This window comes from Hemicordylus capensis, chromosome 6 (assembly GCF_027244095.1).
Source record: "Hemicordylus capensis ecotype Gifberg chromosome 6, rHemCap1.1.pri, whole genome shotgun sequence".
Lineage (NCBI taxonomy): Eukaryota > Metazoa > Chordata > Lepidosauria > Squamata > Cordylidae > Hemicordylus > Hemicordylus capensis.
Window position 1 is genome coordinate 812,158 of NC_069662.1, and position 22,108 is coordinate 834,265.

General features: G+C 61.7%; 1 protein-coding gene across 2 annotated transcripts in view; it reads right to left on the bottom strand.

Moving 5' to 3' along the window:
• Positions 1–21,769, bottom strand: part of LRCH4 (leucine rich repeats and calponin homology domain containing 4) — a 35,346-nt gene extending 13,577 nt beyond the window's left edge. For both annotated transcript variants that reach the window (XM_053259482.1, XM_053259481.1), the window contains exon 1: positions 21,460–21,769. In XM_053259482.1, the coding sequence (XP_053115457.1) occupies positions 21,460–21,754 (295 nt within the window). In that variant the 5' untranslated portion in view covers positions 21,755–21,769. The remainder of the gene's footprint in view (positions 1–21,459) is intronic.
• Positions 21,770–22,108: the final 339 nt, after the last annotated feature.

Here is a 22,108-nt window from a genome sequence, read left to right on the forward strand (position 1 = left end):
CCCGTGTGACCTGCCGGGGAGACAGGCGGCCACTGTGCGCGGCCAGCCCGCCAGGCCGGGTCCACTCCGCCGTGCCGGCCATGCCAGCCACCCAGGTGGAGCGCGGCTCAGAGGGGCCTCTGTCCTCCCGCAGGGAGAGACTGGGGCTGGGAGGGCTCCTCCTGGGGAAACCCCTCTCGGCCCCGCTCAGTTCAACGGTCTTGAACCCGGAGCAGCTGGAGCAGCCAGCCGCGTCTTGAGCAAATTCCATGCTGGGGATCATCAGGAAGGGGGTGAAAGTAAAAATGCCCATATGACAATGCCCCGGTACAAATCTCTGGTGCAGCCCCATTTGGAGGACTGTGTCAGGTTCTGCTCCCCATACTGTAAGAAGGACTTTGCCTGGAGCACCTCCCTTACGAGTGAAGGCTATAACACCTGGGGCTCTTTAGCTTGGAAAAGAGGCGACTGCAGGGAGACAGGTGTGAAATATTATGCATGGAGCAGAGAGAGGGGACAGAGGGAAAATTTCCCAACTTCTCTCACAACACTAGGACCAGAGGCCATTCCAAGAAACTAAAGGCCGGGAAATTTAGGACCAACAGAAGGAAGTACTTTTCCACACAGCACATAATTAATCTACGGAACTCTCTGCCACGGGATGTGGTGGCGGCCACTCCCTTGGATGGCTTTAGAGGGGGCTTAGACAAATTCACGGAGGACGGGTCTATCAATGGCCACTAGTCTGAGGGCTATAAGCCACCTCCAGCCCCAGAGGCAAGATCCCTCCCCTCTTGCCTGTGGGCTTCTCAGGGCATTCTGGTGGGCTACTGTGTGGAACAAGATGCCGGACTGGAGGGGTTTCCTGGGGCCAGATCCAGCTGGGCTGTTCTTATGAGCACTCACTACACTTACTGATTTGGCCCAAGAACAAGTTCCGCCCCAGCTGCACCCTGGTGAAACCAGAGGCGAGAGCCAGGCTGCTTCTGGAAAACCAGGCACCAATCCGCAGCGTGGAGAGACTCCCATTGCCACCTGTGGGGCCCGAGCAATGCTGGCACCAGACGGGCAGAAAGGAAGGAGTCCTCCTTCTCCTCCTCCTCCTCCCCAGCAGCACCACAGGGGAGGGCGCACCAGAGAGCCCAGCAGGGCAGGCCGGCCCAGCCTCCTGGCCCTCAAGAGGGCCACCCCCTTACGCTCTGTTTGCTGGCAGGGAGCGCACTGCCGCCCCCGACCACTCAGTGAAGCAAGGCCAAGAGAGGCCCATGCTCCGCGAGAAGCGCACGGCGGTTCGCCTGCACTTTGGTGCCTGAGGCTGCCAGGTGACAGAGAAGGTCGCCACAAGGGCCAGGAGCGGCCACGCCAAGCCCCTGCCTTCCCTGAAGTCCAACTCCTGGCCGCAGAAGGCGGCCAGCCAGAGGGGCAGAGGTGGGGCTCAACGGGATCCGTAGGTGGCCTTTACGGATCCAGGGCCTGGTGTGCAGCTCCCAGAATGGAGCCCCCACCCCTGGTCTGAAACCACCTTTTCTTGGCCATTTCGACTTTGCTTCTCTAGCGCCGCCGCAGCACGAGACGGAGCTAGGAGCTAACAGGGACCCCCCTGCTCCCGCTCTCCCTCCTGCCGTGAATTCCCGAGGGGCTCTTCGGCAGGCCACTCTCCCACAGCCCGTGCCCCCACCCCGCCCCGCCCCGCCCCATATGGGGCAAATGCCCAACTCACAGAGCTGCTAGAAGACTGACACCAACACAATCCACGGGAAGCGCTCTGTGCACACAGAGGTGCTGTACAAATGGGAAAGGTGGCCATTACCGTGGCCTCCAAACACACACCGGCATTTGCGATGGTCTGCAGAGTCAGAACCTCTGGCCGGCCAGCCAGCCGCTGCATTGGCAGGACGGAGGGCTGGTCTCGTGGTAGCAAGCATGACTTGTCCCCTGAGCTAAGCAGGATGGAGCCGCTCTGGGAAGAGCATCTGCGGTCCCAAGTCCCCTCCCTGGCAGCAGCATCTCCAGGATATAGGGCTGCGAGAGACTCCTGCCTGCCACCTGGGAGAAGCCGCTGCCGGTCTGTGAAGACAACACTGAGCTAGACAGACCAAGGGTCTGACTCAGTATGTGGCCGCTTCCTCTGTTCCTGTGATGAGCCGGGGGGCCACAACCAGGCACAGGAGTGCCCGTTCCAAAGGAGGCCTACCGAAGCGACCACTCCCGGGGGCCCCACCATGCCGAAGGGACACAAGACAGCGTTTCCACTGCAGGAGAGGAGGCCGCGTCTTTCCACTGTGCACCCCCCCCCAGCTGGAAGTGATCCAGCAGGGAGGGGGCGGGAGCGATGCCAGGGGCACTTGGAGGTCTGCAGCCGGCCCAGGCAGGCCTCCGCCGTTCAAGAGAACAAAGGGGAGGCTCAGAGGGAGGTTTCGGTTCTCAACCAGCCAGGGAGGAGGAAGGGGGCCTGCCCCTCCTCTGAGGCCTCCCGCCAGCACCAGGCCTCTCTCAGGAGCTTCCTCCCTCCCTTCCACTCAGGCTGCAGAGAGGGAGGGGGGCTTCCCTTCCGTGCCTGGGCTCCCGGGGTGGGGGTCCTTTCCCAGCACACCTCCAAGGAGCAGCTGCCACCACCTGCCGCCGCCACCACCACCGTGTAGGCCTTTGGCCCAGCAGGCAGCAGCCCCAAAGGAGGCCAGCTCACCAAGCACTGCTGCGCTCTCCCCCCCCGCCCCAGGAAGCCTGTCCCAGCAGCATGCAGGGCACAGGCCAAGCCGCGGCTCTGCACCAGGGACCAAGGTGCTCAGGGCCCCTCAGGCGTGGGGACAACAAGGCCCCCTTCTAGGCAGCCCAGGGAGGGGGCCACCCCCTCGCCCCATGGCCACAGACTGCTGCTGCTGCGGCGGCTGCTGCTCCAGAGCAAAGAGTTCTGCCAGGTCCAGGATGAGGCCGGCGGCGGGCAAGGAGCAGAGGGAGTTGGGGGAGGCAGTCCCCAAGGAGGAGCCGGGCAGAGCCCCGCCCAAGGGGAGTGGCTTGCCCACTCAGCCCCGCCCTCGGCTTGGCTGCGCTTCCCCTGAATACCTGGGGCAGCACAGCCGTCCCCTCTGTGTCCTGGCTGGGACATCGGATGGAGGCTGGAGGGACCCACTTTGGCCTCATCCAGCAGGGCTCTTCTGAGGGAGCCGTGGAGGGCATCTAGGCCAACCCCACACCAAACAGCACACAATCTCTGTTCTTCCATCTCACAGTGCTGGGAGTTATTTTTTAATTTTTCCTCCCCAACAAACAGACTCCCACTCACTCCAGAGTCCGGGCTCTGTGAACTTCACAGTCCTCAAGTATCTGCGGGGCACCCTGAAGGAGAAGCAGACGACTTCCTCTGTTGCTCCTGAGGGCAGGACGATGACCCACAGGGCGCAGTCACAAGGACACAGATTTAGGCTAGCAAGAACTTCCCAGCTGTGAGAGGCGGTGCACCGTGGAACAGGGCACATGACACAGTGTTCACAGGAGGTTTTCAGACCCACCTGTCAGGGATGCTGGGGTCAGACTGGATGACCTCCAAGGTCCCTTCCAACTCAAAGATTCAATTATTCCCGTTTCACCTTCACAACTTCCCTGCGAGGTGAGTTAGGATGTGTGTGCATGACTGGCGCAAGGTCACAGGCTCACATGCTTTGCCCCATAGCAGAGATGGGGATTTGAACCATTGATTTCCCAGTCTTTGGGGTTCATTTTGAGTTCCATCGCTGCCTTCTGGAGTGTTTGCATCCATCCCAATACCGTGGCATCTGCAGGTTTGAGAAGGATTCCCTCCAGAGAAGTCACTGCGAAGAGTGTTGAAGGACAGACACCGTGCCCAGGACTCAGCCTGCGCTCAGCACCCCCACTCAGAAGCCACCTGGGGGCCGTTTTCCAGCCAGCGGTGAATCCACCCAGGCGGCCTTCCCTGCTAGCCCAGTTCGCTTGCCAAAATATCCTGGGGAGCTTGGCTGCATGCGGTGCTGAGCACAAGACAAGGTTTGCCCACAGCAGTCCCCCCCCCCGTCCACTAGACTAGTAGCCCGAGGGAGGAAAGAGCCTGCCCCTGAGCCCAGATCTGCCTCTTGAAGCAGCACCTCCAGCCACAGGGAAGGAAGGGCATCCGCTCTGCAGCGGGCACGGCAGCGGCGGCACATTCCTGGGCCAGGAGGCCCTGAGATCAGGGCTCAGAAACGGGACTCCCCAGCCATGCCCTGCGCTCTGTCCAGCAGCTGCCCCTCACACCTCTCCTGCAGAAGCTGGATTACCGGGGCGGGGGGGGCAGGGAGAACACCAAAAATAAGCCAAGGGGGGCAAAGAAGACACCAGATGTTTCCTTCCTTGAATCAGAGAAGGGTTTGGGTTGGAGGCTCCCCCCCCCGCCCCGCCTTTTTTTGGGAAGAAGTGAATCGCTGTCTGGCTGCACATTCTCAGCCGCCCCCGCCCCTCCCCAGAGTGTGGCGGAACAGACCCCACCAGGAAAGAGGCACAACCACCTCCGGCTAGCTTGAAAGGCAGTGAGCCGGGCGGGGCAGGAAGGAGGCCAGACTAGACTGGCAGCGCTCTGCGCCCCTCTTGCCAGCTCACTCATCCGCTCCCCCAAGGAGGAACCTGGGGCCGGCCAGGGCAGCCCCTCGGGGCTCAAAGCACCCTCCCCACCTTCTCCCACAGCCGGGGGGGGGCCCTCCACATGCACAGCAGGGGCTGCACCCACTCTCCGCTCCAGCCCGACCCCCCCCCACGCCTGACTCTCCCCTCTGTACTTTTGCACCAGCCAGTACCAGGAAAGGGCATGCACACGGCCCCTCTGCCTGCTCCAAGAGAAGCCAGAAGCCGGAGAGGGAAACCGAGGCAGAGAGCGGGTGGCAGCCGGTAGGCGGGATCTGGCCAGCGGATCACCGCCCGGGTGCACAAGAGCATTGCCACCCCCTCGGGGCCAAAAGGCCCTCTTGAGGCTGGACTGGGAGGCGGGACGGGGGACCTTCAGGCACAAAGTGGACAATATGAGCAAGGAAGCTTGGAGTCATCTCGGGGGGGGGGCGGGGGGGCCATAGGAGGATGCTTGTCGTCCGTCGCGGGCAATTGCAGCCCACGGCCAGGTTCAGCACCGGCATTTGTCAGCAGACAGCTGAGAGGCCTGGCGGGGGGGGGCGGGGAGGGAGCCCAGAGACCAGCCCCTCCCTGGGCCTGACAGCTGCCTCGCCCCCCCCCGCCCCCCCCTGCATGCTGCCACGAAACTGGGTCTTATTTCACAGCTGCACCGGCCTGGAATTCCAGCCGACCTTCGCCAAAGGAGAGATGGCTTCTCTGCAAGCCGAGGGGCTGGCCTGAGGCACCACACATCCCGGGCCCAGAAGTGGCCGGTTCCTCCCAACAAGGGGAGAGGGCAGAGGAGGCTCAGGTGCCTCTCCTTCCCGAGCTGGGTTGGCTCCTCGCTCCAAGCTGCAGGCTGGCCGTTCCTCAGGTAGAGCTGTGCAGTTCGCCTTGTAGTCACTGGACAAGGGACACCCCACCTCTCCAGCTCCAAAGTGGACGCTCTCAAGGAAGGTGGCTGGCAGGGGCAAACACACCCAGCCAAGGAGAAAACATGCACATTACAAGCAGCTGCCGGGAAGGAGAGAGCGGCCACAACAAACAGGCCAGTTGACAGAGCGCTGGAAAGGAGCAGCAGCCAGAGGCCAATTACTGGGGGGGGGCCCTCAGGTGACAGGCAGAGTTGTACGGGGGAAGAGGAGGAGATGGCCGTCCTTGGGGGCCGCGGTCCGGCGTCCACTGGAGGAGGGCTGCCAGGCGCACATGGCCACCCGCCCGGAGGCTGGCAGACGGCCATTTCCTGACCTGAGAGCACCAGAAAGGGCAGCCCTGCCAGAACTGGAGCCCAGGGCGCAACCAGCCCCCGACAGGCTCACAGCACCCCCCTGATAGAGACGGGCAGGCAGAGGGCCTCTCAGCCCCTGCCCTGCTTCTCGCAGCCCTCCCTCCTCGCCAGCAAAGGGAGCCCAAGACGTCCCCCAGCCGCCTTCTCGGCCAGCGTGCTGCAGGCTCAGCCCCGGGCTCCGCTTCTTTGCCTACCCAGGACTCCCCCCCCCCCCCGAGAACACAGCCCATCCACCCACTCCACCACCCAAAGCGTGGGCAGGGGGGCAGTCAGCGCAGCACAACTTCCAAGCGGCCTTGCAGTGGTGCCCCCGAAACTGGCCAGCCTGCCAGGCGTGGTGCTCTGTTGCCTGCCCACCCGGGCGGAAGGGGGCCGCTCCACTCGGCTGCCCTGCTTGGCGGAGGGTCTGACTCATCTCAGGTACGGGGCTGCTTGGAAGCCTGGCGGCAACCCTGCTGAGCTGCAGTGTGGCTTCTGGCGCGGAAAGGCCTCTGGGCAGCAGAGACCCCCACAGGCGCACGGAGGCAGGGCCCCCTGCTCCTGGCCCAGGACTCCAGCCATGACCCCACAGTGGCCCGCACCATCCCACTCGAGGTCCAGCTCCTCACTGCTGCCCCCTTGGGCCCACACAAGTCCCCACCCTTCCTGCCAGCGCAGGCAGAGGAGAGCTGGCCGCTGCCAGTCTGTGAAGACAAGACTGAGCTCGATGGACTGATGGTCTGACGCAGGAGATGGCAGCTGCCGAGCTTCCTAACCAGGACACACAGATTCTACATTCACCAAGCTCTGCATCCAGTTTCGGTTCAAGAGCAGAATCCAGAAGGTGCCTTTGGAGGCTGAAGGACACACACAGCTGGCCGGCACACACACTTCCTACTCCCAAATGCCAGAGGGCACAGCAGAGGACACCTGGCCAGGATCTCAGGCCGGCCTGCCATCGACAGGGACTCCCAAGAGGACGGCATTCCCCACTCGGGGCCCATGGAGGCGGCAGACAGCAGCAGCAGCAGGGCTCTCCTCCACCTGCCAGAGGGAGCAGCAGCTTCTTGTGGGGTGGGGTGTGTGCAGAGGGGGACATACTAGCCCGGCAGCAGCTGCCCACATGACTGCTTAGACGGAAGCTGCCATTCTTGCCAATGGGGGCTCCCCCTCCCACCGCCTGCCCGCCCACCCACCCACCCACGTTTCCCTTCAGCAGGTTGCCTTGGTCACAGGAGAGCTGCTGATCAAGCAGCCGAGAGGGGGCAGCCAGCCGAGCCTCTCGAGCCAAAAAGGGGACCTGCCTGGAACGGGGCGAGGGGATGAGTGCGGGCCAGTGTTCCCGCTAAGGCACACGCGTGCTCACTCGTCTTTCGATGGTCGCTGAGTTCATTTTAGATCCCGCTCAGGTTGAATTGGGAAGGCCCCACCCTGAATGCAGATGGTGCACGCACACTGCCTGGGTACTGCTGCCCAGAACAAATTTAATTCCACACGCAGATGAAGGGCGGGGGGGGGAGAATAGAGAGAATGTTGGTGAGGGCATGTTGTGATTCTGCAACATGCACACTGCCCCTTCCCTGCTTTTTACCCAGTATTTTTAGAGCGTATTTACAGGAGGGCCTTCTATCCCTCCTGTCTGTCCTAACAGAACAAGAGTGCAGTCAAAGGGAGATGCCGCCTCCTCCGCCTCCTCCTCCTCCAGTGGCATCACAACAGCAGCCCTGCTGGGTCAGTCCCAAGGAAGCCCATCTAGTCCCGCTTCCTGTTTCACACCGTGGCCCGCCAGATGCCTCTGGGAAGGCCCCAATCAGGAGATGAAGGCAGGCTCCTGCTGCGGCTGCCCTGCAACTGGGATTCAGAGGCATCTTGCTTCCGAGGCTGGAGGTGGCCTCTAGCCATCAAGACTAGTAGCCATGGATAGCTCCGTCCTCCATGAATTTGTCCAAGCCCCTTTTAAAGCCATCCAAGCTGGTGGCCATCACCACATCCCGTAGCAGAGAATTCCATAGATCACAGCTGCTCAACTTCAGCCCTCCTGAAGATGTTGGCCTACACCTCCCATAATCCCTGGCTATTGGCTGCTGTGGCTGGGGATTATGGGAGTTGTAGTCCAAACACAGCTGGGGGGCCTAGGTTGAGCAGGCCTGCCATAGGTCAGTTACGTGCTGTGTGGGAAAAGTACTTCCTCTCGTTGGTCCTAAATTCCCCTGCCTTCAGTTTCATAAGATGACCTCTGATTCTAACGTTGCGAGAGAGAAAGAGAAACTTCTCCCTGTCCATTCTCTCTACCCCTTGCATCACTGTATACACCTCGATCATGTCTCCCCATAGTCACCACTTTTCCAAGGTAAAGAGCCCCAGAAGCAATAGCCTTGCCTCGTAAGGAAGGTGCTCCAGGCCTCCCTGATCGTCTTGGCTGCCCTCTTCTGCACCTTCTCCAGCTCTACAATGTCCTCTTTAAGATACGGTGACCAGAATTGCATGCAGTGCTCCAAATGTGGCCGCACCACAGATTTGTATAAGGGCATTATAATACTAGCAGTTTTATTTCCAACCCCCTTCCTAATGATCCCCAGCATGGAACTGGCCTTTTCCACAGCTGCCGCGCACCGAGTCAACACTTCCAACGAGCTGCCCACCACGACCCGGAGATCCCTCTCTTCGATCCAGCCCACCACTCCCGCAAGCTCAGGAGCGAGCAGAGCCATGATCAATGCTTGCCAGGCTAAGGCCACGTGCCACTCTAACCCCAACTGGCTTCAAGCAGCCACAGCCCGCCGGCCTTCATCCCTTGCACTCCCACCCAGACCGCCGCCACCTTGACTCTGTGTTTATTATCTCAGCAAATGATGACTATCTGATCACTAGAGACTAACAATATATGCATTTTTTTTTAATTTTAAAAAGTGGATTTAAAAATTCGGTTTATAACAGATGCTCCTTAGAAACAACCTGGATTAAAGTGTTAGCCGGATGTAATAAAAAAAAATTAATCTCTTAAACTGGCCCTATGACCCTCTGTTGACAACACTGAATTCAAGCCTGTCTTACTATGTAAAAGAAGAACTCAGAGGCACATGGGTGCATCTTGTTAGGTCCAGCATCCCAAGTGTGGTCCAACAGGGCACGGCTACCTTTGTTATTGTGCAAATTATGAATATTTATTCTCTGTCCAAACACGCCAAATCAAGGAGACAGCCTTGTCTGCCCAGGCCCTGAAGCTGCCCCAGGCATCTAAGCAGCCCTAAGCTCTTGCTCCTCACGTCAGCTGCCCTGCGCAGCCTCCTCCAGGGTACAGGCAGAGGCCAGACAGAAACCCAAAGGGATTGCACAAGGGCTTCCTGCACCAGAGGCATATCCTGCAGCGTAACAAGGCGGTGGGCTGCGTGGCCACAGGTGTGGGAACGACACCCCGGCATAGAAAGGCTCCCTTTCGTGCCGGAGTGGCTCCTCCTAATGAGGCGGGGGGGCGGGGGAGGCACAGCCACCTCTGCTCGGGTGGTTCCTCTCTGCACAGCTCTACCTGACAAACGGCCAGCCCGCAGGCATGGGGGTGGGGGTGGGGGGAGCAACCTGAGCTGCCTCTGCCACCGCCCCCCTGCCGGCTCCTTGGTATGAGCAGTGCCTGCCTTCGCAGTGCCTGCCTTCGTGGCACACCCACCTTCCGACCAGCTACAGCCGCCAACAGGAGGAGGCACACTTCTTCAGGAAATGCACGCCTGGCCGTGGGGGGGGGGGGACTGGCTGGCAGAATTCTTCTTCTTCTGTTTTCAAATTCCGACTGTTTCAGCAAGGAGGAGGAGAAGAGGGCAGGCAATACGGAGAGGGGCAACTTGCTCTCGCCCTTCGGGAGCTGGCCAAGGCTCCGCCCTGCTCTCCGGTCCCGCAAAGACGTGGAGGGAGGTGCCGAGGAAAGAGCCACCCCAGAGTGGCCACAAGGCAGCATTGGAGGAGGCCCGGCCCGGCCCGAAGCGAGCACACAAGACCCACGCCCGAGACTCATGCGAGCAAGCCTTCTCTGGGCATACCTTTCAGAGCCCCTGCTTCCGAGACCCTCCTCCGCAGCAGTGCCCTGGATGCTCCCGGGGGTCTGAAGGAAAGAGACCCCCAGCAGCCCCACCCATGGACCCAACAGGCTCCCTTCTCCGTGCAGGCTCCATCTTGTAATAAGCAGAGCTGGCTTCCAGGAAGGACTGGCGCCCCTCCTGATGCCAGCAGCCCCCCTTGCCGCAAGCAAGCTTAGAAGGGGGCGATATCAAGCGGGGCGGGGGGAGAACCAGCCTGTTCCGTGGAGGGAAGAGGCAGCCCCCGCAGGGCAGGGGACACGGAAGCGGGAAGAGGCAAGAAGACAAGGGGAATGGCCTCCTGAGGATGGGAAGGGGGCTGCTGGCCTCTGGGGTCAGGAGGGGCCCCAGCCCTTTCTGGAACCCAGCCCTGCACGTGAGCCCACAGCTTATATGGGGGGGGGGATCGGAGGCGGCGTCTGTATTCTGTAGCCCACAAAAGCAAGCTCCTTTAGCTGACTGGGCGGGGGCGAGCAGGGAGAGGAGAGAAAGAATCATCCCCCCCCCCCGGGGCAAGCACAGCAGGACATGGGATGCTTGTTGGCCTGCCGGGCGGAAGCAGACTCGTGAATGACACCCATTTCCACAGGATGTTGCAAGGGCCACAGATCTCCCCCCCCCCGCCACGCACACACCTCCTTAGCTGCCCCACCAGCAGGGCGAGGCACACTCCGCTCTGCTCCCGGCCAGCTGCAGGCTTGGCTACTGGTCCGGCACGGCGATGAGATGCCACAGCCAGCCCCGGAAGGCCAACACACACTCGCACTCAGACCTGTGGAGACCGACCCCGTGGAAGGTGGGCCCGGGGCCACCGTGGGCCCCGGCCAAGAGAGCTGCAGCCACAGGTGGCCAGAGGAGAGCCCGCACGCCGGAGCGGCTGGTCCCAGCTCCTCTCCTGGAGGCAGGCAGGCAGGCTGCTGGGACCAGGCTTCAGGCCCACCTCCGCCCCCCACCCCAGAGACTCACCCTCCCAGAGGCGGAGCCCCAGCTTCCGCCCCCAGCCTCTCCCGTTCAAAGGCAGCAGGAGACCGAGGAGAGGCCACGGGGACAAGGCTGGGCCACCCATCCAAACGGAGGGGCCGCCGGCAGTTCCACAGGCTGCCAAGCAGGCCCGGCCAGGGGGGGCCCGGGCGCTCCGGAGGCTCTGCTGCTGCTGCTTCCGGGCATCGCAGTCGGGGGCGGGTGGGTGCGCGCGCAAACTGGCAAACTCCCCCACAGTTAACAGGGCGGCAGGCGGGGTGAGGGGGTGGCCAGAGAAGCGAGCCGGCTCTTTGGGAAAAGGAAAAATCTGTCTTCCGAGAACTTTCCAACAGGCAGCCTGGAGCCCCCAGCAGCAGAGCCTGAGGCGGCCACCAGATGCTTTGTCCACAGAGAGCCACCAAGGCGGGGTTGGGGGTCCCACGCGGCAGGGCCTCTCCAGGGCCAGGTGTGCCTGTGGGCGGGGGGGGGCTCAGCCCCTGGCACTCCCCCCACTGCCTCTCCCCTCCCCTCGGAAATGGCGCATGGCACTCAGTCCTCCCTCCACAGCTAGGCAGAGGCTGCACTTGGACTGGGGAGAGCAGAGCTCCGATCCTCCCCTGGCCATGACGCTCCCTGGAGGTCCTGGGTGAATCACTCGCCGGCCTCACAGAGTTGCTGCGAGGAGGAGGCGGCGGCAGAGGAATCCTACCAGCAACCCCTCTGAAGCCGGGCCGGATCAAGGCAGCCCCCTTGCTCAGACCCTGCAGCAGCCCCAGAGAGGCCAGGTTGCATCACCCGGCTTTTCAGAGCGAGAGATTCCGCTGGGCTGTTGTGCAAGACCCGGACTTCCCTCTGAACGCTCCCCCACCCTCCTTGCCACCCTCTGCTGGGCGGCCCACGGACCAAGTCACAAAGAGGACAGCGAAACGGAATATCTGTCGACACACAGAAAGCTTCTGGTGGTATATTCCATGCAAGAGATACACAAGCAGAGAAAGTCAAGTCTGCGAACCCAACTAGAGCCAGAAAGGGTGGCTTGGTCCCTGCGCATGCCCCCCACCCACCCCTGCCGGCTAGATCTGGCAAGGCCCCTCCTCAGCAGCCCCCCCCCAGCAGCCGCTGGCTCTCGCGGATGGAGGGTCACAGGGAGGTGAGCAGTGGCAATCCGTTGGGGACACAGAGAAAGTGCCGCTCGCTGGGCCAAGGCACAGGGCACATCAACCAGGCCCCACTGGAGATGCCAGCTGGGGGGCTCAGGAGGCTGGTGAGCCCCCCAACAGCACAGCTAGAAGGCTGGGACACACCGAGCAAGCAGGAAGGAGCAGAGCTGGGGGGAGGCATACTCCGTGCCCAGAGCACAGCTGAAGGTCGCCGGCATGCACGGACGTCTCTAGCCCAGTGCTGTCCTGCCTAGTCCGCCTGGGGGCAGCTGCCCACACCGCCAGGCAGAGAGAGGCCCTTTGCCCAGCCCACTGGCCGAAAGCCTCTCTTGCTGCCAGGGACTGAAGCTGGGGCCTCCCGCAGGCCAAGCTGGGGCTCCTTGACTGAGCGACCAGACCAGAAGGAAGGAGCCCCCTCGGGCCCGGGGAGGCATGCTCCAGAAGCACACCCGCCTCACCCTCCCCGCTCCCAGAGGCCCGGGCCTGCTCTCGTGGCCCCGGCCTCCAGGCCAGCCGCCTACGCTCCAGCCCCGGCCAAGAGCGGATTTCCTAGGGCTGCTCCCACCCCGCCAGCAGCAGGAGTGCAAAGCTGACCTCTTCCAGGGGGGCTTCCGATGGGCTGCCACCCGGGGCTCACCCGCCCGGCCTGCCTGCCTGCAGCCAGAGCCTCCGGCGCTCAGAGCTGCCCCCCCGCACAGCCAGCCAGGCGCCCTCCTGGGCCCGCCACCTTCGGTGCCAACTCTGCAGCGGTGCGCCAGGGAAGCCTGTTCTGGAGGGCCAGGGCCAACGCCTGGGGAACCCCACAGCTCCGGGCGATTCACATATTTGTGAACTGCTGGCCGGAGCTATTCTGTAAGGTCGGTCTAGAAAGCGGACAAATAATAAAAAAGAAAGAAAGAAGGAAACCCAGGCAGCCAGGATTTCGCCTCTGCTCTGACCAGCAGCAAACTGGGCGCAGCGCTTGCAGGTCAGAGCCCCTCCCCGCCCCTTCTCAGGAGGAGCAACCTGGCATCTCCAGGTGCTGCCCCCCCCGCCCCCCACGCTGCTTCTGGCTGCCAGGGCCTTGAGCTCCACCCTCCTGAGCTGGCCTCACCTGGCAGAAGCTGCAGCGGTGGGAGCCTTTCCCGGCTTCTCCCGGGCAGACTCCCCCGAGCCTGAGGGGGCTCCTGCACTGACCCCCTGGCTGCCCACCTTCTCTCGGCACACGCTGATCGAGCCCAGGGCTTCTTTCTCACCAAGAGGGAAACACGTGCCCCCCCCCCGCGTTAGAAAGCAAAAGGAGGGGCTTGGCCCCCAGCCAGGCTGCAGGCCACACCGCCGCTCCCCAAAGGCGGCAGAGCGGGGGCCGCCCCCCTGTGGAATGAGAGCCGGTGGGCTGCAGCTGCCCTCCCCAGCAGAGGGGCCGCCCCTCCCATGGGGGGGAGGGAGGGAGGGAGGAAGAGGCCTTTCCCCAGAGAGCCTGCAACCAAGTGGGAAGGGGGACGCTGCCCTCTCAGGCCACAGGGTGGGAAGCCGCCCCCCCCAATTCTGGTCTCCTGCCCTGCTACAATACTTGGCTGCAGGCTTCACACCCAAGGCAGGAGCTGCCAGCAACCACTGGACCTGGGGGGCATCGCTGGGGGGCAGGGAGCGGGAGGAAGAGCAGCGCTTGCCAAGGGCTGTTGGTGTCCTTGTCGGCTGGAAGGCCCAGGGCTCCCGCCCCCCTCCCCAAGACGTCCAGCAGGCAGCTCTCAATCCTGGGTCCTCCCAGACGCTGCTGGGCTTCAGCTCCCACCATCCCCAGCCACAAGGGCTGAGGGCAAGGGGTGGGAGCTGGTCCAACAGCACCTGAGCCCCCCCTGCTGCAGAGCATCCCCCCCACACGCAAAAAGGGTGCTGGGGAGCAAGTGTGGAGGAAGCAGGCTCTGTCGGAGGGCGACCGCCAGCCAGGCTGGGTGGGTTGTGGCTCCGTCCAAGCAGCCCTAACCGTCAGGCCAGGGATCCTCAAACTGCTCAAAGGCCACTGTGGCTGGGGATGATGGGTCTTGTAGTCCAGCATCCGGGGACCAAAGGTTTAGACAGCTTGCCGATGGGGAGGAAGAAGGGCCTACATGCCGGGAAACATGCCGAGGAGCAGCTGCGGTTCCTCTCCGCTGGCCAGGGGCTGCTCAGATGGTTCTAGAGAGAGATGCCACGCGGGCTAGCTGGGGCCAGCCAGCCACATCACACGACTCCTGGGTGATGCCACCTTGACGGGCTGCCAAGTTGTTTCCAAGTCCTAGGCGGTCTGAGACCAGCGAATCTCACAAACCTCCTCCCCCCACAGGAACCCGCCCAGAGGCCACCCCAGAAGGCTCCTCCGCGGGGGGGGGGTGGAAGGAGAGGCAGGGCCTCCTCCTCACAGGCCAAGGAGAGGCTCCAGCTGGCCTTGGGACTTCTAGTGGCGTTAACTGTGCATTGGAAGCTTTGCTAGCCGCTGCCATTGAAAGAAAAGAAGAAGAGCTTGGCCGGGATCCTGACCCTCCCAGGCGCCCCTCGCCCCGGGGCCCCAAAGCACACACGGCCAGCCTCTCCCAGTGTGACGGGGCTCCTGCTCCAGCTGGCCAAGGAGAACCCGAGCAACGGCTCTTCCTGGGCGCGGACCATCACGCTGGCACAGGGGTCTCCAGCCACCTCACACAGCCGGGGCAGCTGCAGCAGAGACCCTGCCTCCCCCTCCTGCTGACACTCTCACGCGGGCTGAGCCACCAGGGCAGCAGGAGCAGCGCTCGCCCCGGCGCCTCCCCACCCCAGGCTGACCTTTCCCAGGGGAGGGCTGGGGCCCCGGGGGCGACCTTTCACCCAGCCCCTTCTTCTAACGGGGGGGGGGGGGCGGCTGGAGTGGCAGGTGCCAGGACAGCTCATCAGACGCAGCGCGAAGAAGCAGCAGCAGCAGGGGCCGGGGGGGGTTGCGCACGGCCACAAAGAGGGCAACTTCTCCACGCCCGTCAGCGCCAGCCTGAAGGAAAGCCAGCCTGACAGCCGCACCTAAGCCCCAGGCCGTGGCGCCCGAGGGGGCTCTCCAGGGCTGCAGCCCCAAGGACAGCTGTTCACTGCCACTCACAAAGCGGAGAGGCTTCCCACTGCTGCCTCCATTGTCTTGTCTGGCAGCTGGGCTGATGCGGGGGGTGGGGGGGGAGGTTCATGTGAAAGGGGGAGGGAATGACCCACACATGGGAATGGCCCACACATGCCGCTACGGCCCTGCAGCATTCAACAGCAGATCCACTCCCATGGGCGTCAGGGGCCTCAGGCACACACAAGGAGGGGCTGGAGCTTCTGGCTCTGCAGGACCACCTCAAGTCCCTCCCACGCCCCACTCCGCTTGAGGGCTGGGCCCTGGGAGATCAGGCGCAGGGAGCAGAGATTGCTGGCAGGAAGTGGCCACTGAAACCCGCCGGAAAAGAGGCATTTCAAGTCAGCCACAGAGAACAGCTGGAAGGAAGACACATAGGCTCCCTGAGCTGGGTCCCTGTGCAAACACTCTTCCTTCTAGGATTGTGGCCACACACACAGTTGATCGATCAACCCCTTCATCCAAAAGGGGAGCCAGATCAGCGGCCGAATCAGCCCCACATGGCAGGAGAAGGAGTCCCACAGGTCACGTCTCTTTCCCTCCAGCATCAGGGTCCAAATCCCCTCTCCTGGCGGATGGGGGTCACACTCAATAGAGCCTCGGAGAAGGACAGAGAGCAAGAGAGTCTGCTAGAGGCAGGAGAAGTTCCCTAGAGATGGGCAGGGTTCGGGGCCCAGGAACAAGGAGAGAGAAAGCTGGGAGTGGACACTGCAGTAGGGCTGCCGGAGCCATCTGGAGCATGCTGACCGCTGAGCCTCCGGACCACAGACCCCAACAGGATCAGTTGCTCCTTTAGCCTGAGGAGTCCACCTTCAGCCACAAGAGTTGCTCTCAGAGGAGAAGGGGGATTCTCGCCTGCCACTACTGAGCCAGACCCCTGACTGCAGCTGCCCGACACAGCTGGAGGAGAGTCCCCAAGTGTCTGATATGTTTCTCATGCGAGGCCGAGGTGCTCTTGCCTCCAGCCAAAGTGCTGGTTTTGTTTTGGGAGGTGGTGGTGGGGAGCAACTCCATTCAACCCCCAAGCCTCCCCTCTGGCCTGGTCTTGGAGTCACGGGTCCAGAGCACGGCCCTGTAGCAGCCACAGCCGCAGCCGCCTCACCCAGGGACTATGAAAGGGCATCCTCGCCAGCGACACAGAGAAGGCCCACGGGTGGCCTGTCCTTCTGGGCTGAGCTGGGCCCCAGTGCCACACGAAGCAGCTTCCCATTGACACAGAAGCTGCCGACCACACCTGGGGCCACCGCCCTGGAGAGGCCACAAGCTCCCCACAAAGTTCGAGGCAAAGTCAAAATAAAGCCGCCGCTCAACGCCACTCCAGTGCATTCCCAGGCGGGAGTGCCGGTGGTCTCCTGGAAGCCTCCCTGGCTGCCTGATCGGGGAGCAAGCCGACCGAGCGAGGGCCTCACTGCGAGAGGCAGGGAAGAGAGGGGGCAGCAGAAGCCCCTTCCCCATTTCTCACCACCTGTTGTTCTTGTTCAGTCCCTGCAGGGTTTCTCACAAGCCGTCTCGCCTGGCATGCATTCTGCTCAGCAAGCAAAGCCCCAGACTGGGAGTCTGCTGAAAGTCTGAAATCCCATGACAGGCCGTTCTAGCTCTCGCCACTGTGAAGACTATACCAGAACAGGTGAGGATGGCAGCTCAGCCTGGACACGGCAGGGGAGAGATGCCCCAGATCTCTCGGGGTGGGGGTTCTCCTTCAGTTGTGCAGCCTGTTTCGAGGGCTCCAGGCAAGCAGGGACGACACACCTGCAAACAGTCCCTGGCCAATGCCCAGCACGCACACCCTCCAAGCAAGCAAGGCAGAGACCAGTGCCTACTGATGTGCCCCACAGGACGTGGCCCACAGTGGGACACACTCCAGGGAGATGGCTGCCTGTCCGCGCTATTTGCAAGGCTGCCTTGAAGACGGGGCGACTGCTTTGCCCAACACAGGAGCCAAGAGGGATTCCAGCCAGCCCCTGCTGCCCAACAGGACGGCCTGCCTGCCACCTGCACCCACTTGCCTAGCCACCCAGAGAACAATTTGTTGTGGGGCGACTAACAAATAAAGATTATTATGTATTATTACTCGCCTGGACAGTCCCCCCCCCCACACAGAGAGGGATTCTCTCTGCGTCGGGCTTAGGAACATACAGGAGGAGATCTGGACAGGACGGAAAATAAACTTCTGCACAGCCCCACCAGTTCAAAGGGGGAGGGGCCACGAACACAAACCTGAGGCTGCTTTGAAACGCAGAGCAGACATCACTGAAGGAGGCCTGGCGGGCCAGCGCAGGATTCTCCTTTAAAGGCCATCCTCAGGAGCAACTCGCAGCCCACTGAAAATATGCAGGGTTCTCCTCACGTTCGGCAGAGGGCCATGCCAAGAGCCACAGGCAGGCCTCGCTCCCAGGAACTGGGCAGCCGGGCCACTGCCCGGGAAACCACCTCCCGCACCCAGGAGCGTTTCAGCAAGGCTGCCTCCAGGCCCCGGACAGAAGCTGTGCGAAAGGCTGACAGAGCAGGAAGGGATCAACGGGTCCAAGGAAGCTGCAAGTAGGGCCAGGGCTTGCCAAGACCGATCTCTTCTGTCCCAAGAGAGCAACATCCACGCAAGGCCCAAGGGGCAGCAGAGGGGCTTTTTAAACGGCATGTGCACAAAGGCAGGCCCCCTCCCCCAGAGGCACCAGAGGGCCCGAGGTGTGACACAGGCCAGTTGCAAGGCAGGGGTTCAACTACGCCAGCGGCGGCGGCGGCAGCAGCAGCAGCAATTCCTCATCAGGGATGCACCACAGCGGGTTCATCTGCAGCTAAGCCAGGTGCAAGGAAGAGGGGCTGGCCTCTTCCCCTCTGGAGCAGCCCACGGACAGGTTTGTGCCCATTTTTCCACACCAGCGCCACCTCCAGCAAGCCTCCTCTGTAGGAGCCAGCGAAGCCCGGCCTGGCCTGGCGGGAAGCTGTCAGCTCAAAACCAAAAGGGAAACTGCCTCACTGGCAGTTCTGCACCTTCTTGGGAAGCCCCCAGGGCCAGTGGGCCTACACCAAAGGCAGGGCAGCCATCCAAGCCAGGAAGATGCTCAAGGGGAAAGGGCAAATGCTTCCCGACCTGAACCACAGTGCTGGTTTCCCTCCAGAAGGGAGCTTCTTGAAATCCAGCTGCAAATCACACCCCACCCCCAGCAAGAGGTTCCCTCTCCAGCCTTCCAAGCAATAACCTCCCCGCTCAAAATATCTGTGCGCACACACATGCACCCTCCTCTCACTCACTGGCCGATTCAGGGGCACACCATCACTCAATTCCAGTATCGCACAAAACCAGGAGGAAACTGAACTACAGTTTAGCGCAGGCCTAGACCAAATTTTCTTCGGATCTAGGAGCCTGTGCAAAATGTTAGGAACCAGACAACAGATGCGTGACAAAGTTACGGGACAAAGTGATGGACACTGCGGAGGGGGGAGGGGTAAATGGGCTTCTTTTTACCCGCTTCACAAGAAACGTACTTAGAACGCAAACATGGCGGCCTGGGATAAATAAAGATTTTACTGAATCACTCTGCCTCTGAGTAACCTAGTCTAGCACCACCACGGCTCCATTTCTAGGCATCAAGAAAAATTCAGGCGATTACCCCCACATTCCCTTGATCTGAACTAGGAAAAGTCAGCTGAGGCTGCCTTGCAAGCAGGTATTCAGTCAGCCCTTCTGCCCAGGAGAACAGAAGCCATTACGCTCAACCCCCCTGGACTGGGCAAAAAGGCAGTCCTTCACAGAACACACAATCAACTTGTGGGGCTCATTGCCACAAGATGTGCTGATGGCCACTGGCTCAGCTAGTCTGAAAAAGTGATTAGACAAACCCACAGAGGAGGAGAGGCCGATCAATGGCGTCAGCTATGTTGGCTGGGCAGAACCTCCATGTGCAGAGACAGTGTGCCTCTGAGTACTGGATGGGAGAACATGCAAGCCAGGGAAGGCTCTGGTTTGCCTGGGAGCATTTGGCTGAAGACTGTGGAAACAGGATGCTGGACTCCACAGGCCCTCAGATTTAGGAGCACCCCAGGGGAAACAGCAGGGAATTGTGGGTAGATCTTTCAATGGTCATTTAACTGTCCTGGCCAAACACAAGCCCCAGATCAGCAAGAGGGGAAGCCAGCTGTCGTTTCCACATTAACCTTCAAGCACAAACATGTTGCACACCAGTCTCAGCAGAGTCGCCCCTTCCCAGAAACAGCACCCCTCTCCCCAACAAGAGTTCTTGCTGCCGTCTTCCTACTAAGCAAGCCTGTGGATCAAGGCACCCTGCGCCCCCAATGCCAGCAGCATCTTGGGGAAGGGGGAGAGAGGTTGGGCGGTTAGCAACCACGTCGTTCTCAGAGTTCACAAGGCTGCACAAGTCTGCAAACACTATATGCAAAGCAGCAGCAGCACCGGAAGAGAGATGGCAAAGCCAGCTCCCTCTTTCACACACTCCACATCTCCTCCCTGGAGCCAACCCCAGGCCGCTCTCCCTCACAGGCAGGGTCGTGCACCTGGAATCAGAAGCCACATCCACACCCAGCCCAGTTTCCTGGACGCACCACCGGCTGGCTGGCGCTGAGTGTCAACATTCTCGCTTTGTTAAGTGCCTTCCTGGAAGAGCAGGTTTCAGGTGGGCCTCCCTTGGCAACCTATCCCTTTGGGCAGGGGCCACAGCTGATTGGCTGCACTGATTTTAGAAAGCTGCTCCGACACCAGAAGGGGAACCTGACCCTGAAGCCTGAGAGCCAGCACTACCGCCAGCAGAAGCCAAGACTGCCGAAGGGGACTTGCTCTGCGGCCAGCTCACTGCCACAACAGCAACCTACCAAGAACTCTACTGCTGTAAGAAACAGAGACTATCTTGAGATACAGGCAACAACGCCCATTTCCTTCACCAAAACGGGGGTGGAGGGCCACACCCCATGGCCTGAAGGTGAAGGAAGCACCTGGAATCAGACTTCTAAAATACACGTGTGCACACAGACACACCCAAGACCTTTCTATGAATTCCAACCATCCTGGTTAAGAAAGTTCAGCAACCTCCCCAGGCACCAAGCCCTGCAAATCCTCTTCCCCACGTGCAGAGGGCGGAAATACATTTTGTCACAAGCCACGGGCTTGGGTTCTCGGAACCCAGGATGTTTACTCTGGAACAACCCTGCTCGATTGATTCTACGCGCACAGGCAGGCCTGCTTTCCGGGGGGGGGGAGTTCTCTGCACCAAACCAAAACCAGCAGAGGAGAGAAACAAAAAAGAGGAACTCCAGGAGCCCGTCCACTAAAAGGAAGTCCCATCCCCCACCCAAGCGAGACCCATCTGCAGCCCTGTTGCCTCCCACACCAGAGACAGGACTCCCCCCTGCCACAAACCCACCGCACACCCCGAAGCCCAAAGCAGGCTCTCTGGAAAAGAGAGCCATCTGGGGAAAATTCTGCCCCATCCCCCTGCAACCCTTTGTCTCACTTTCACGGGTGCTTCTTCTGCTGACAAGAGGAGTGCCTGGACCCCGCTCTCTCTCTGTGGCAGCAGCCCCCTCACCACAGGCATTTCAGCATTTTAGAAGTCGCCCTCATCCAGGCTCAACAGACAGATACAGAGAGAGATCCCCTTTGTAAGCTAAGCTTCAGGGAGCGCCTCTCCCCACTGCCAAATGAAATGCAAGCAGCCCTCCTCCAGTGGGGAGGCCCAGCCTAAGCAACGCACTGCCAAGGGAGGCCCAATTCAGGAGGGCCCTCCACCAACTGCTGTGATCAACATGGATCTGCTCCTGGGTTTGGATCATTTTAACCCTCAAGTGTCCAGAGCAGAACCAGATCCTGGGGCAATCCGTGGGGCAATCCACAGACAGACCCCCTTGCATCACGCTTAGGACACGCGACGCCAACACTCAGTGCCAAGGGGCAACCTTCACTCCCAAGAGGCTGCTGCCTCTGCACTTCCAAATAGTTGCTGACCCCCCAATTGTCCAGACCCCCCACCCGCCAGGCGAGAAGCCGCCTCAGGAGAACTCCCCTGAAAAGACGCTGCAGCAGCAGAGAAGCAAAGCCAGCCCAAGGAAAGGCTGCAGGGGGGCGTCAGGGGGCAGGGCCAAGGCGGAGGGGCACAGGTGAGACTGGGGAGGGAGAGGAGGTCGCAGAAGGACCAGAAAGAAGACCTGGGCAACAGTGCCAAGGGGGCGGGGCGGGGCCAGGAGGAAGAGGGGGCGGGGCCCAAACAGGGAGAACTGCGTTGCTAAGGAACAACCGAGAGGGGGACTTGGAAGTGGGCAGGGCATAAAGGAGCGAGGGGAGGCGCCAGTCAGAGGTATGGCCCCGCGGTGGGCGTGGCCAGGACTTCTCACCCGCCTGCGTGGTGTCGCTCAGGTCCCAGCGCCGGGCGGCTCCTCCGGGGAAGTGCCTGAGGCGCCGTCCCGCCAGGCTCAGGCTGCCCGACGCCGCTGCTTCTTCCAGGGCGCGCTCTGGACCGGGGAGGGGCCCGTGGGGGGCCGGGGAGGGCGGGGGCAGGGACTCGGCCCCGCCCTCGCCCGCCGCCATCCCGCAGGCTCCGCTGTCTTCGTCGCTGCAGCCCCGGGCTGAATGAGAGCTCGCAGGCAGAGGCAGCGAGACCCCAGCCAAAGGGGGCGGGACTCGCGTCATAGCCTCAGCCCATCAAGAGCCAGCCATGCGGGACGCCACCAATCGCGGGACGCCAGGCGGGGCGTACCCACCCCAGGCAGCCAATCCCGTGCGAACAGATGGCCAGGTCTTCCTCCTTTTGCTCCAATCCAGAGCGTGAGAGGAGGGACTCAGGAGCGTCCGTGGGCTCCCGGCCAATGAGACGTCCAGGAAGTCTACTGAACTCCCTTCCCACCAATCCCCTGCCAATAACGCGTTAGTGAAACGGGCTCTGCCCCACCTCGCCTCTTGGCTCAGCGCAGCCGCGTGAGATGACCTCGTGGTCCCTTCGCCTCATCCAATCAAACTCGAGGAGGAGAGACGTGGGCACTGTTC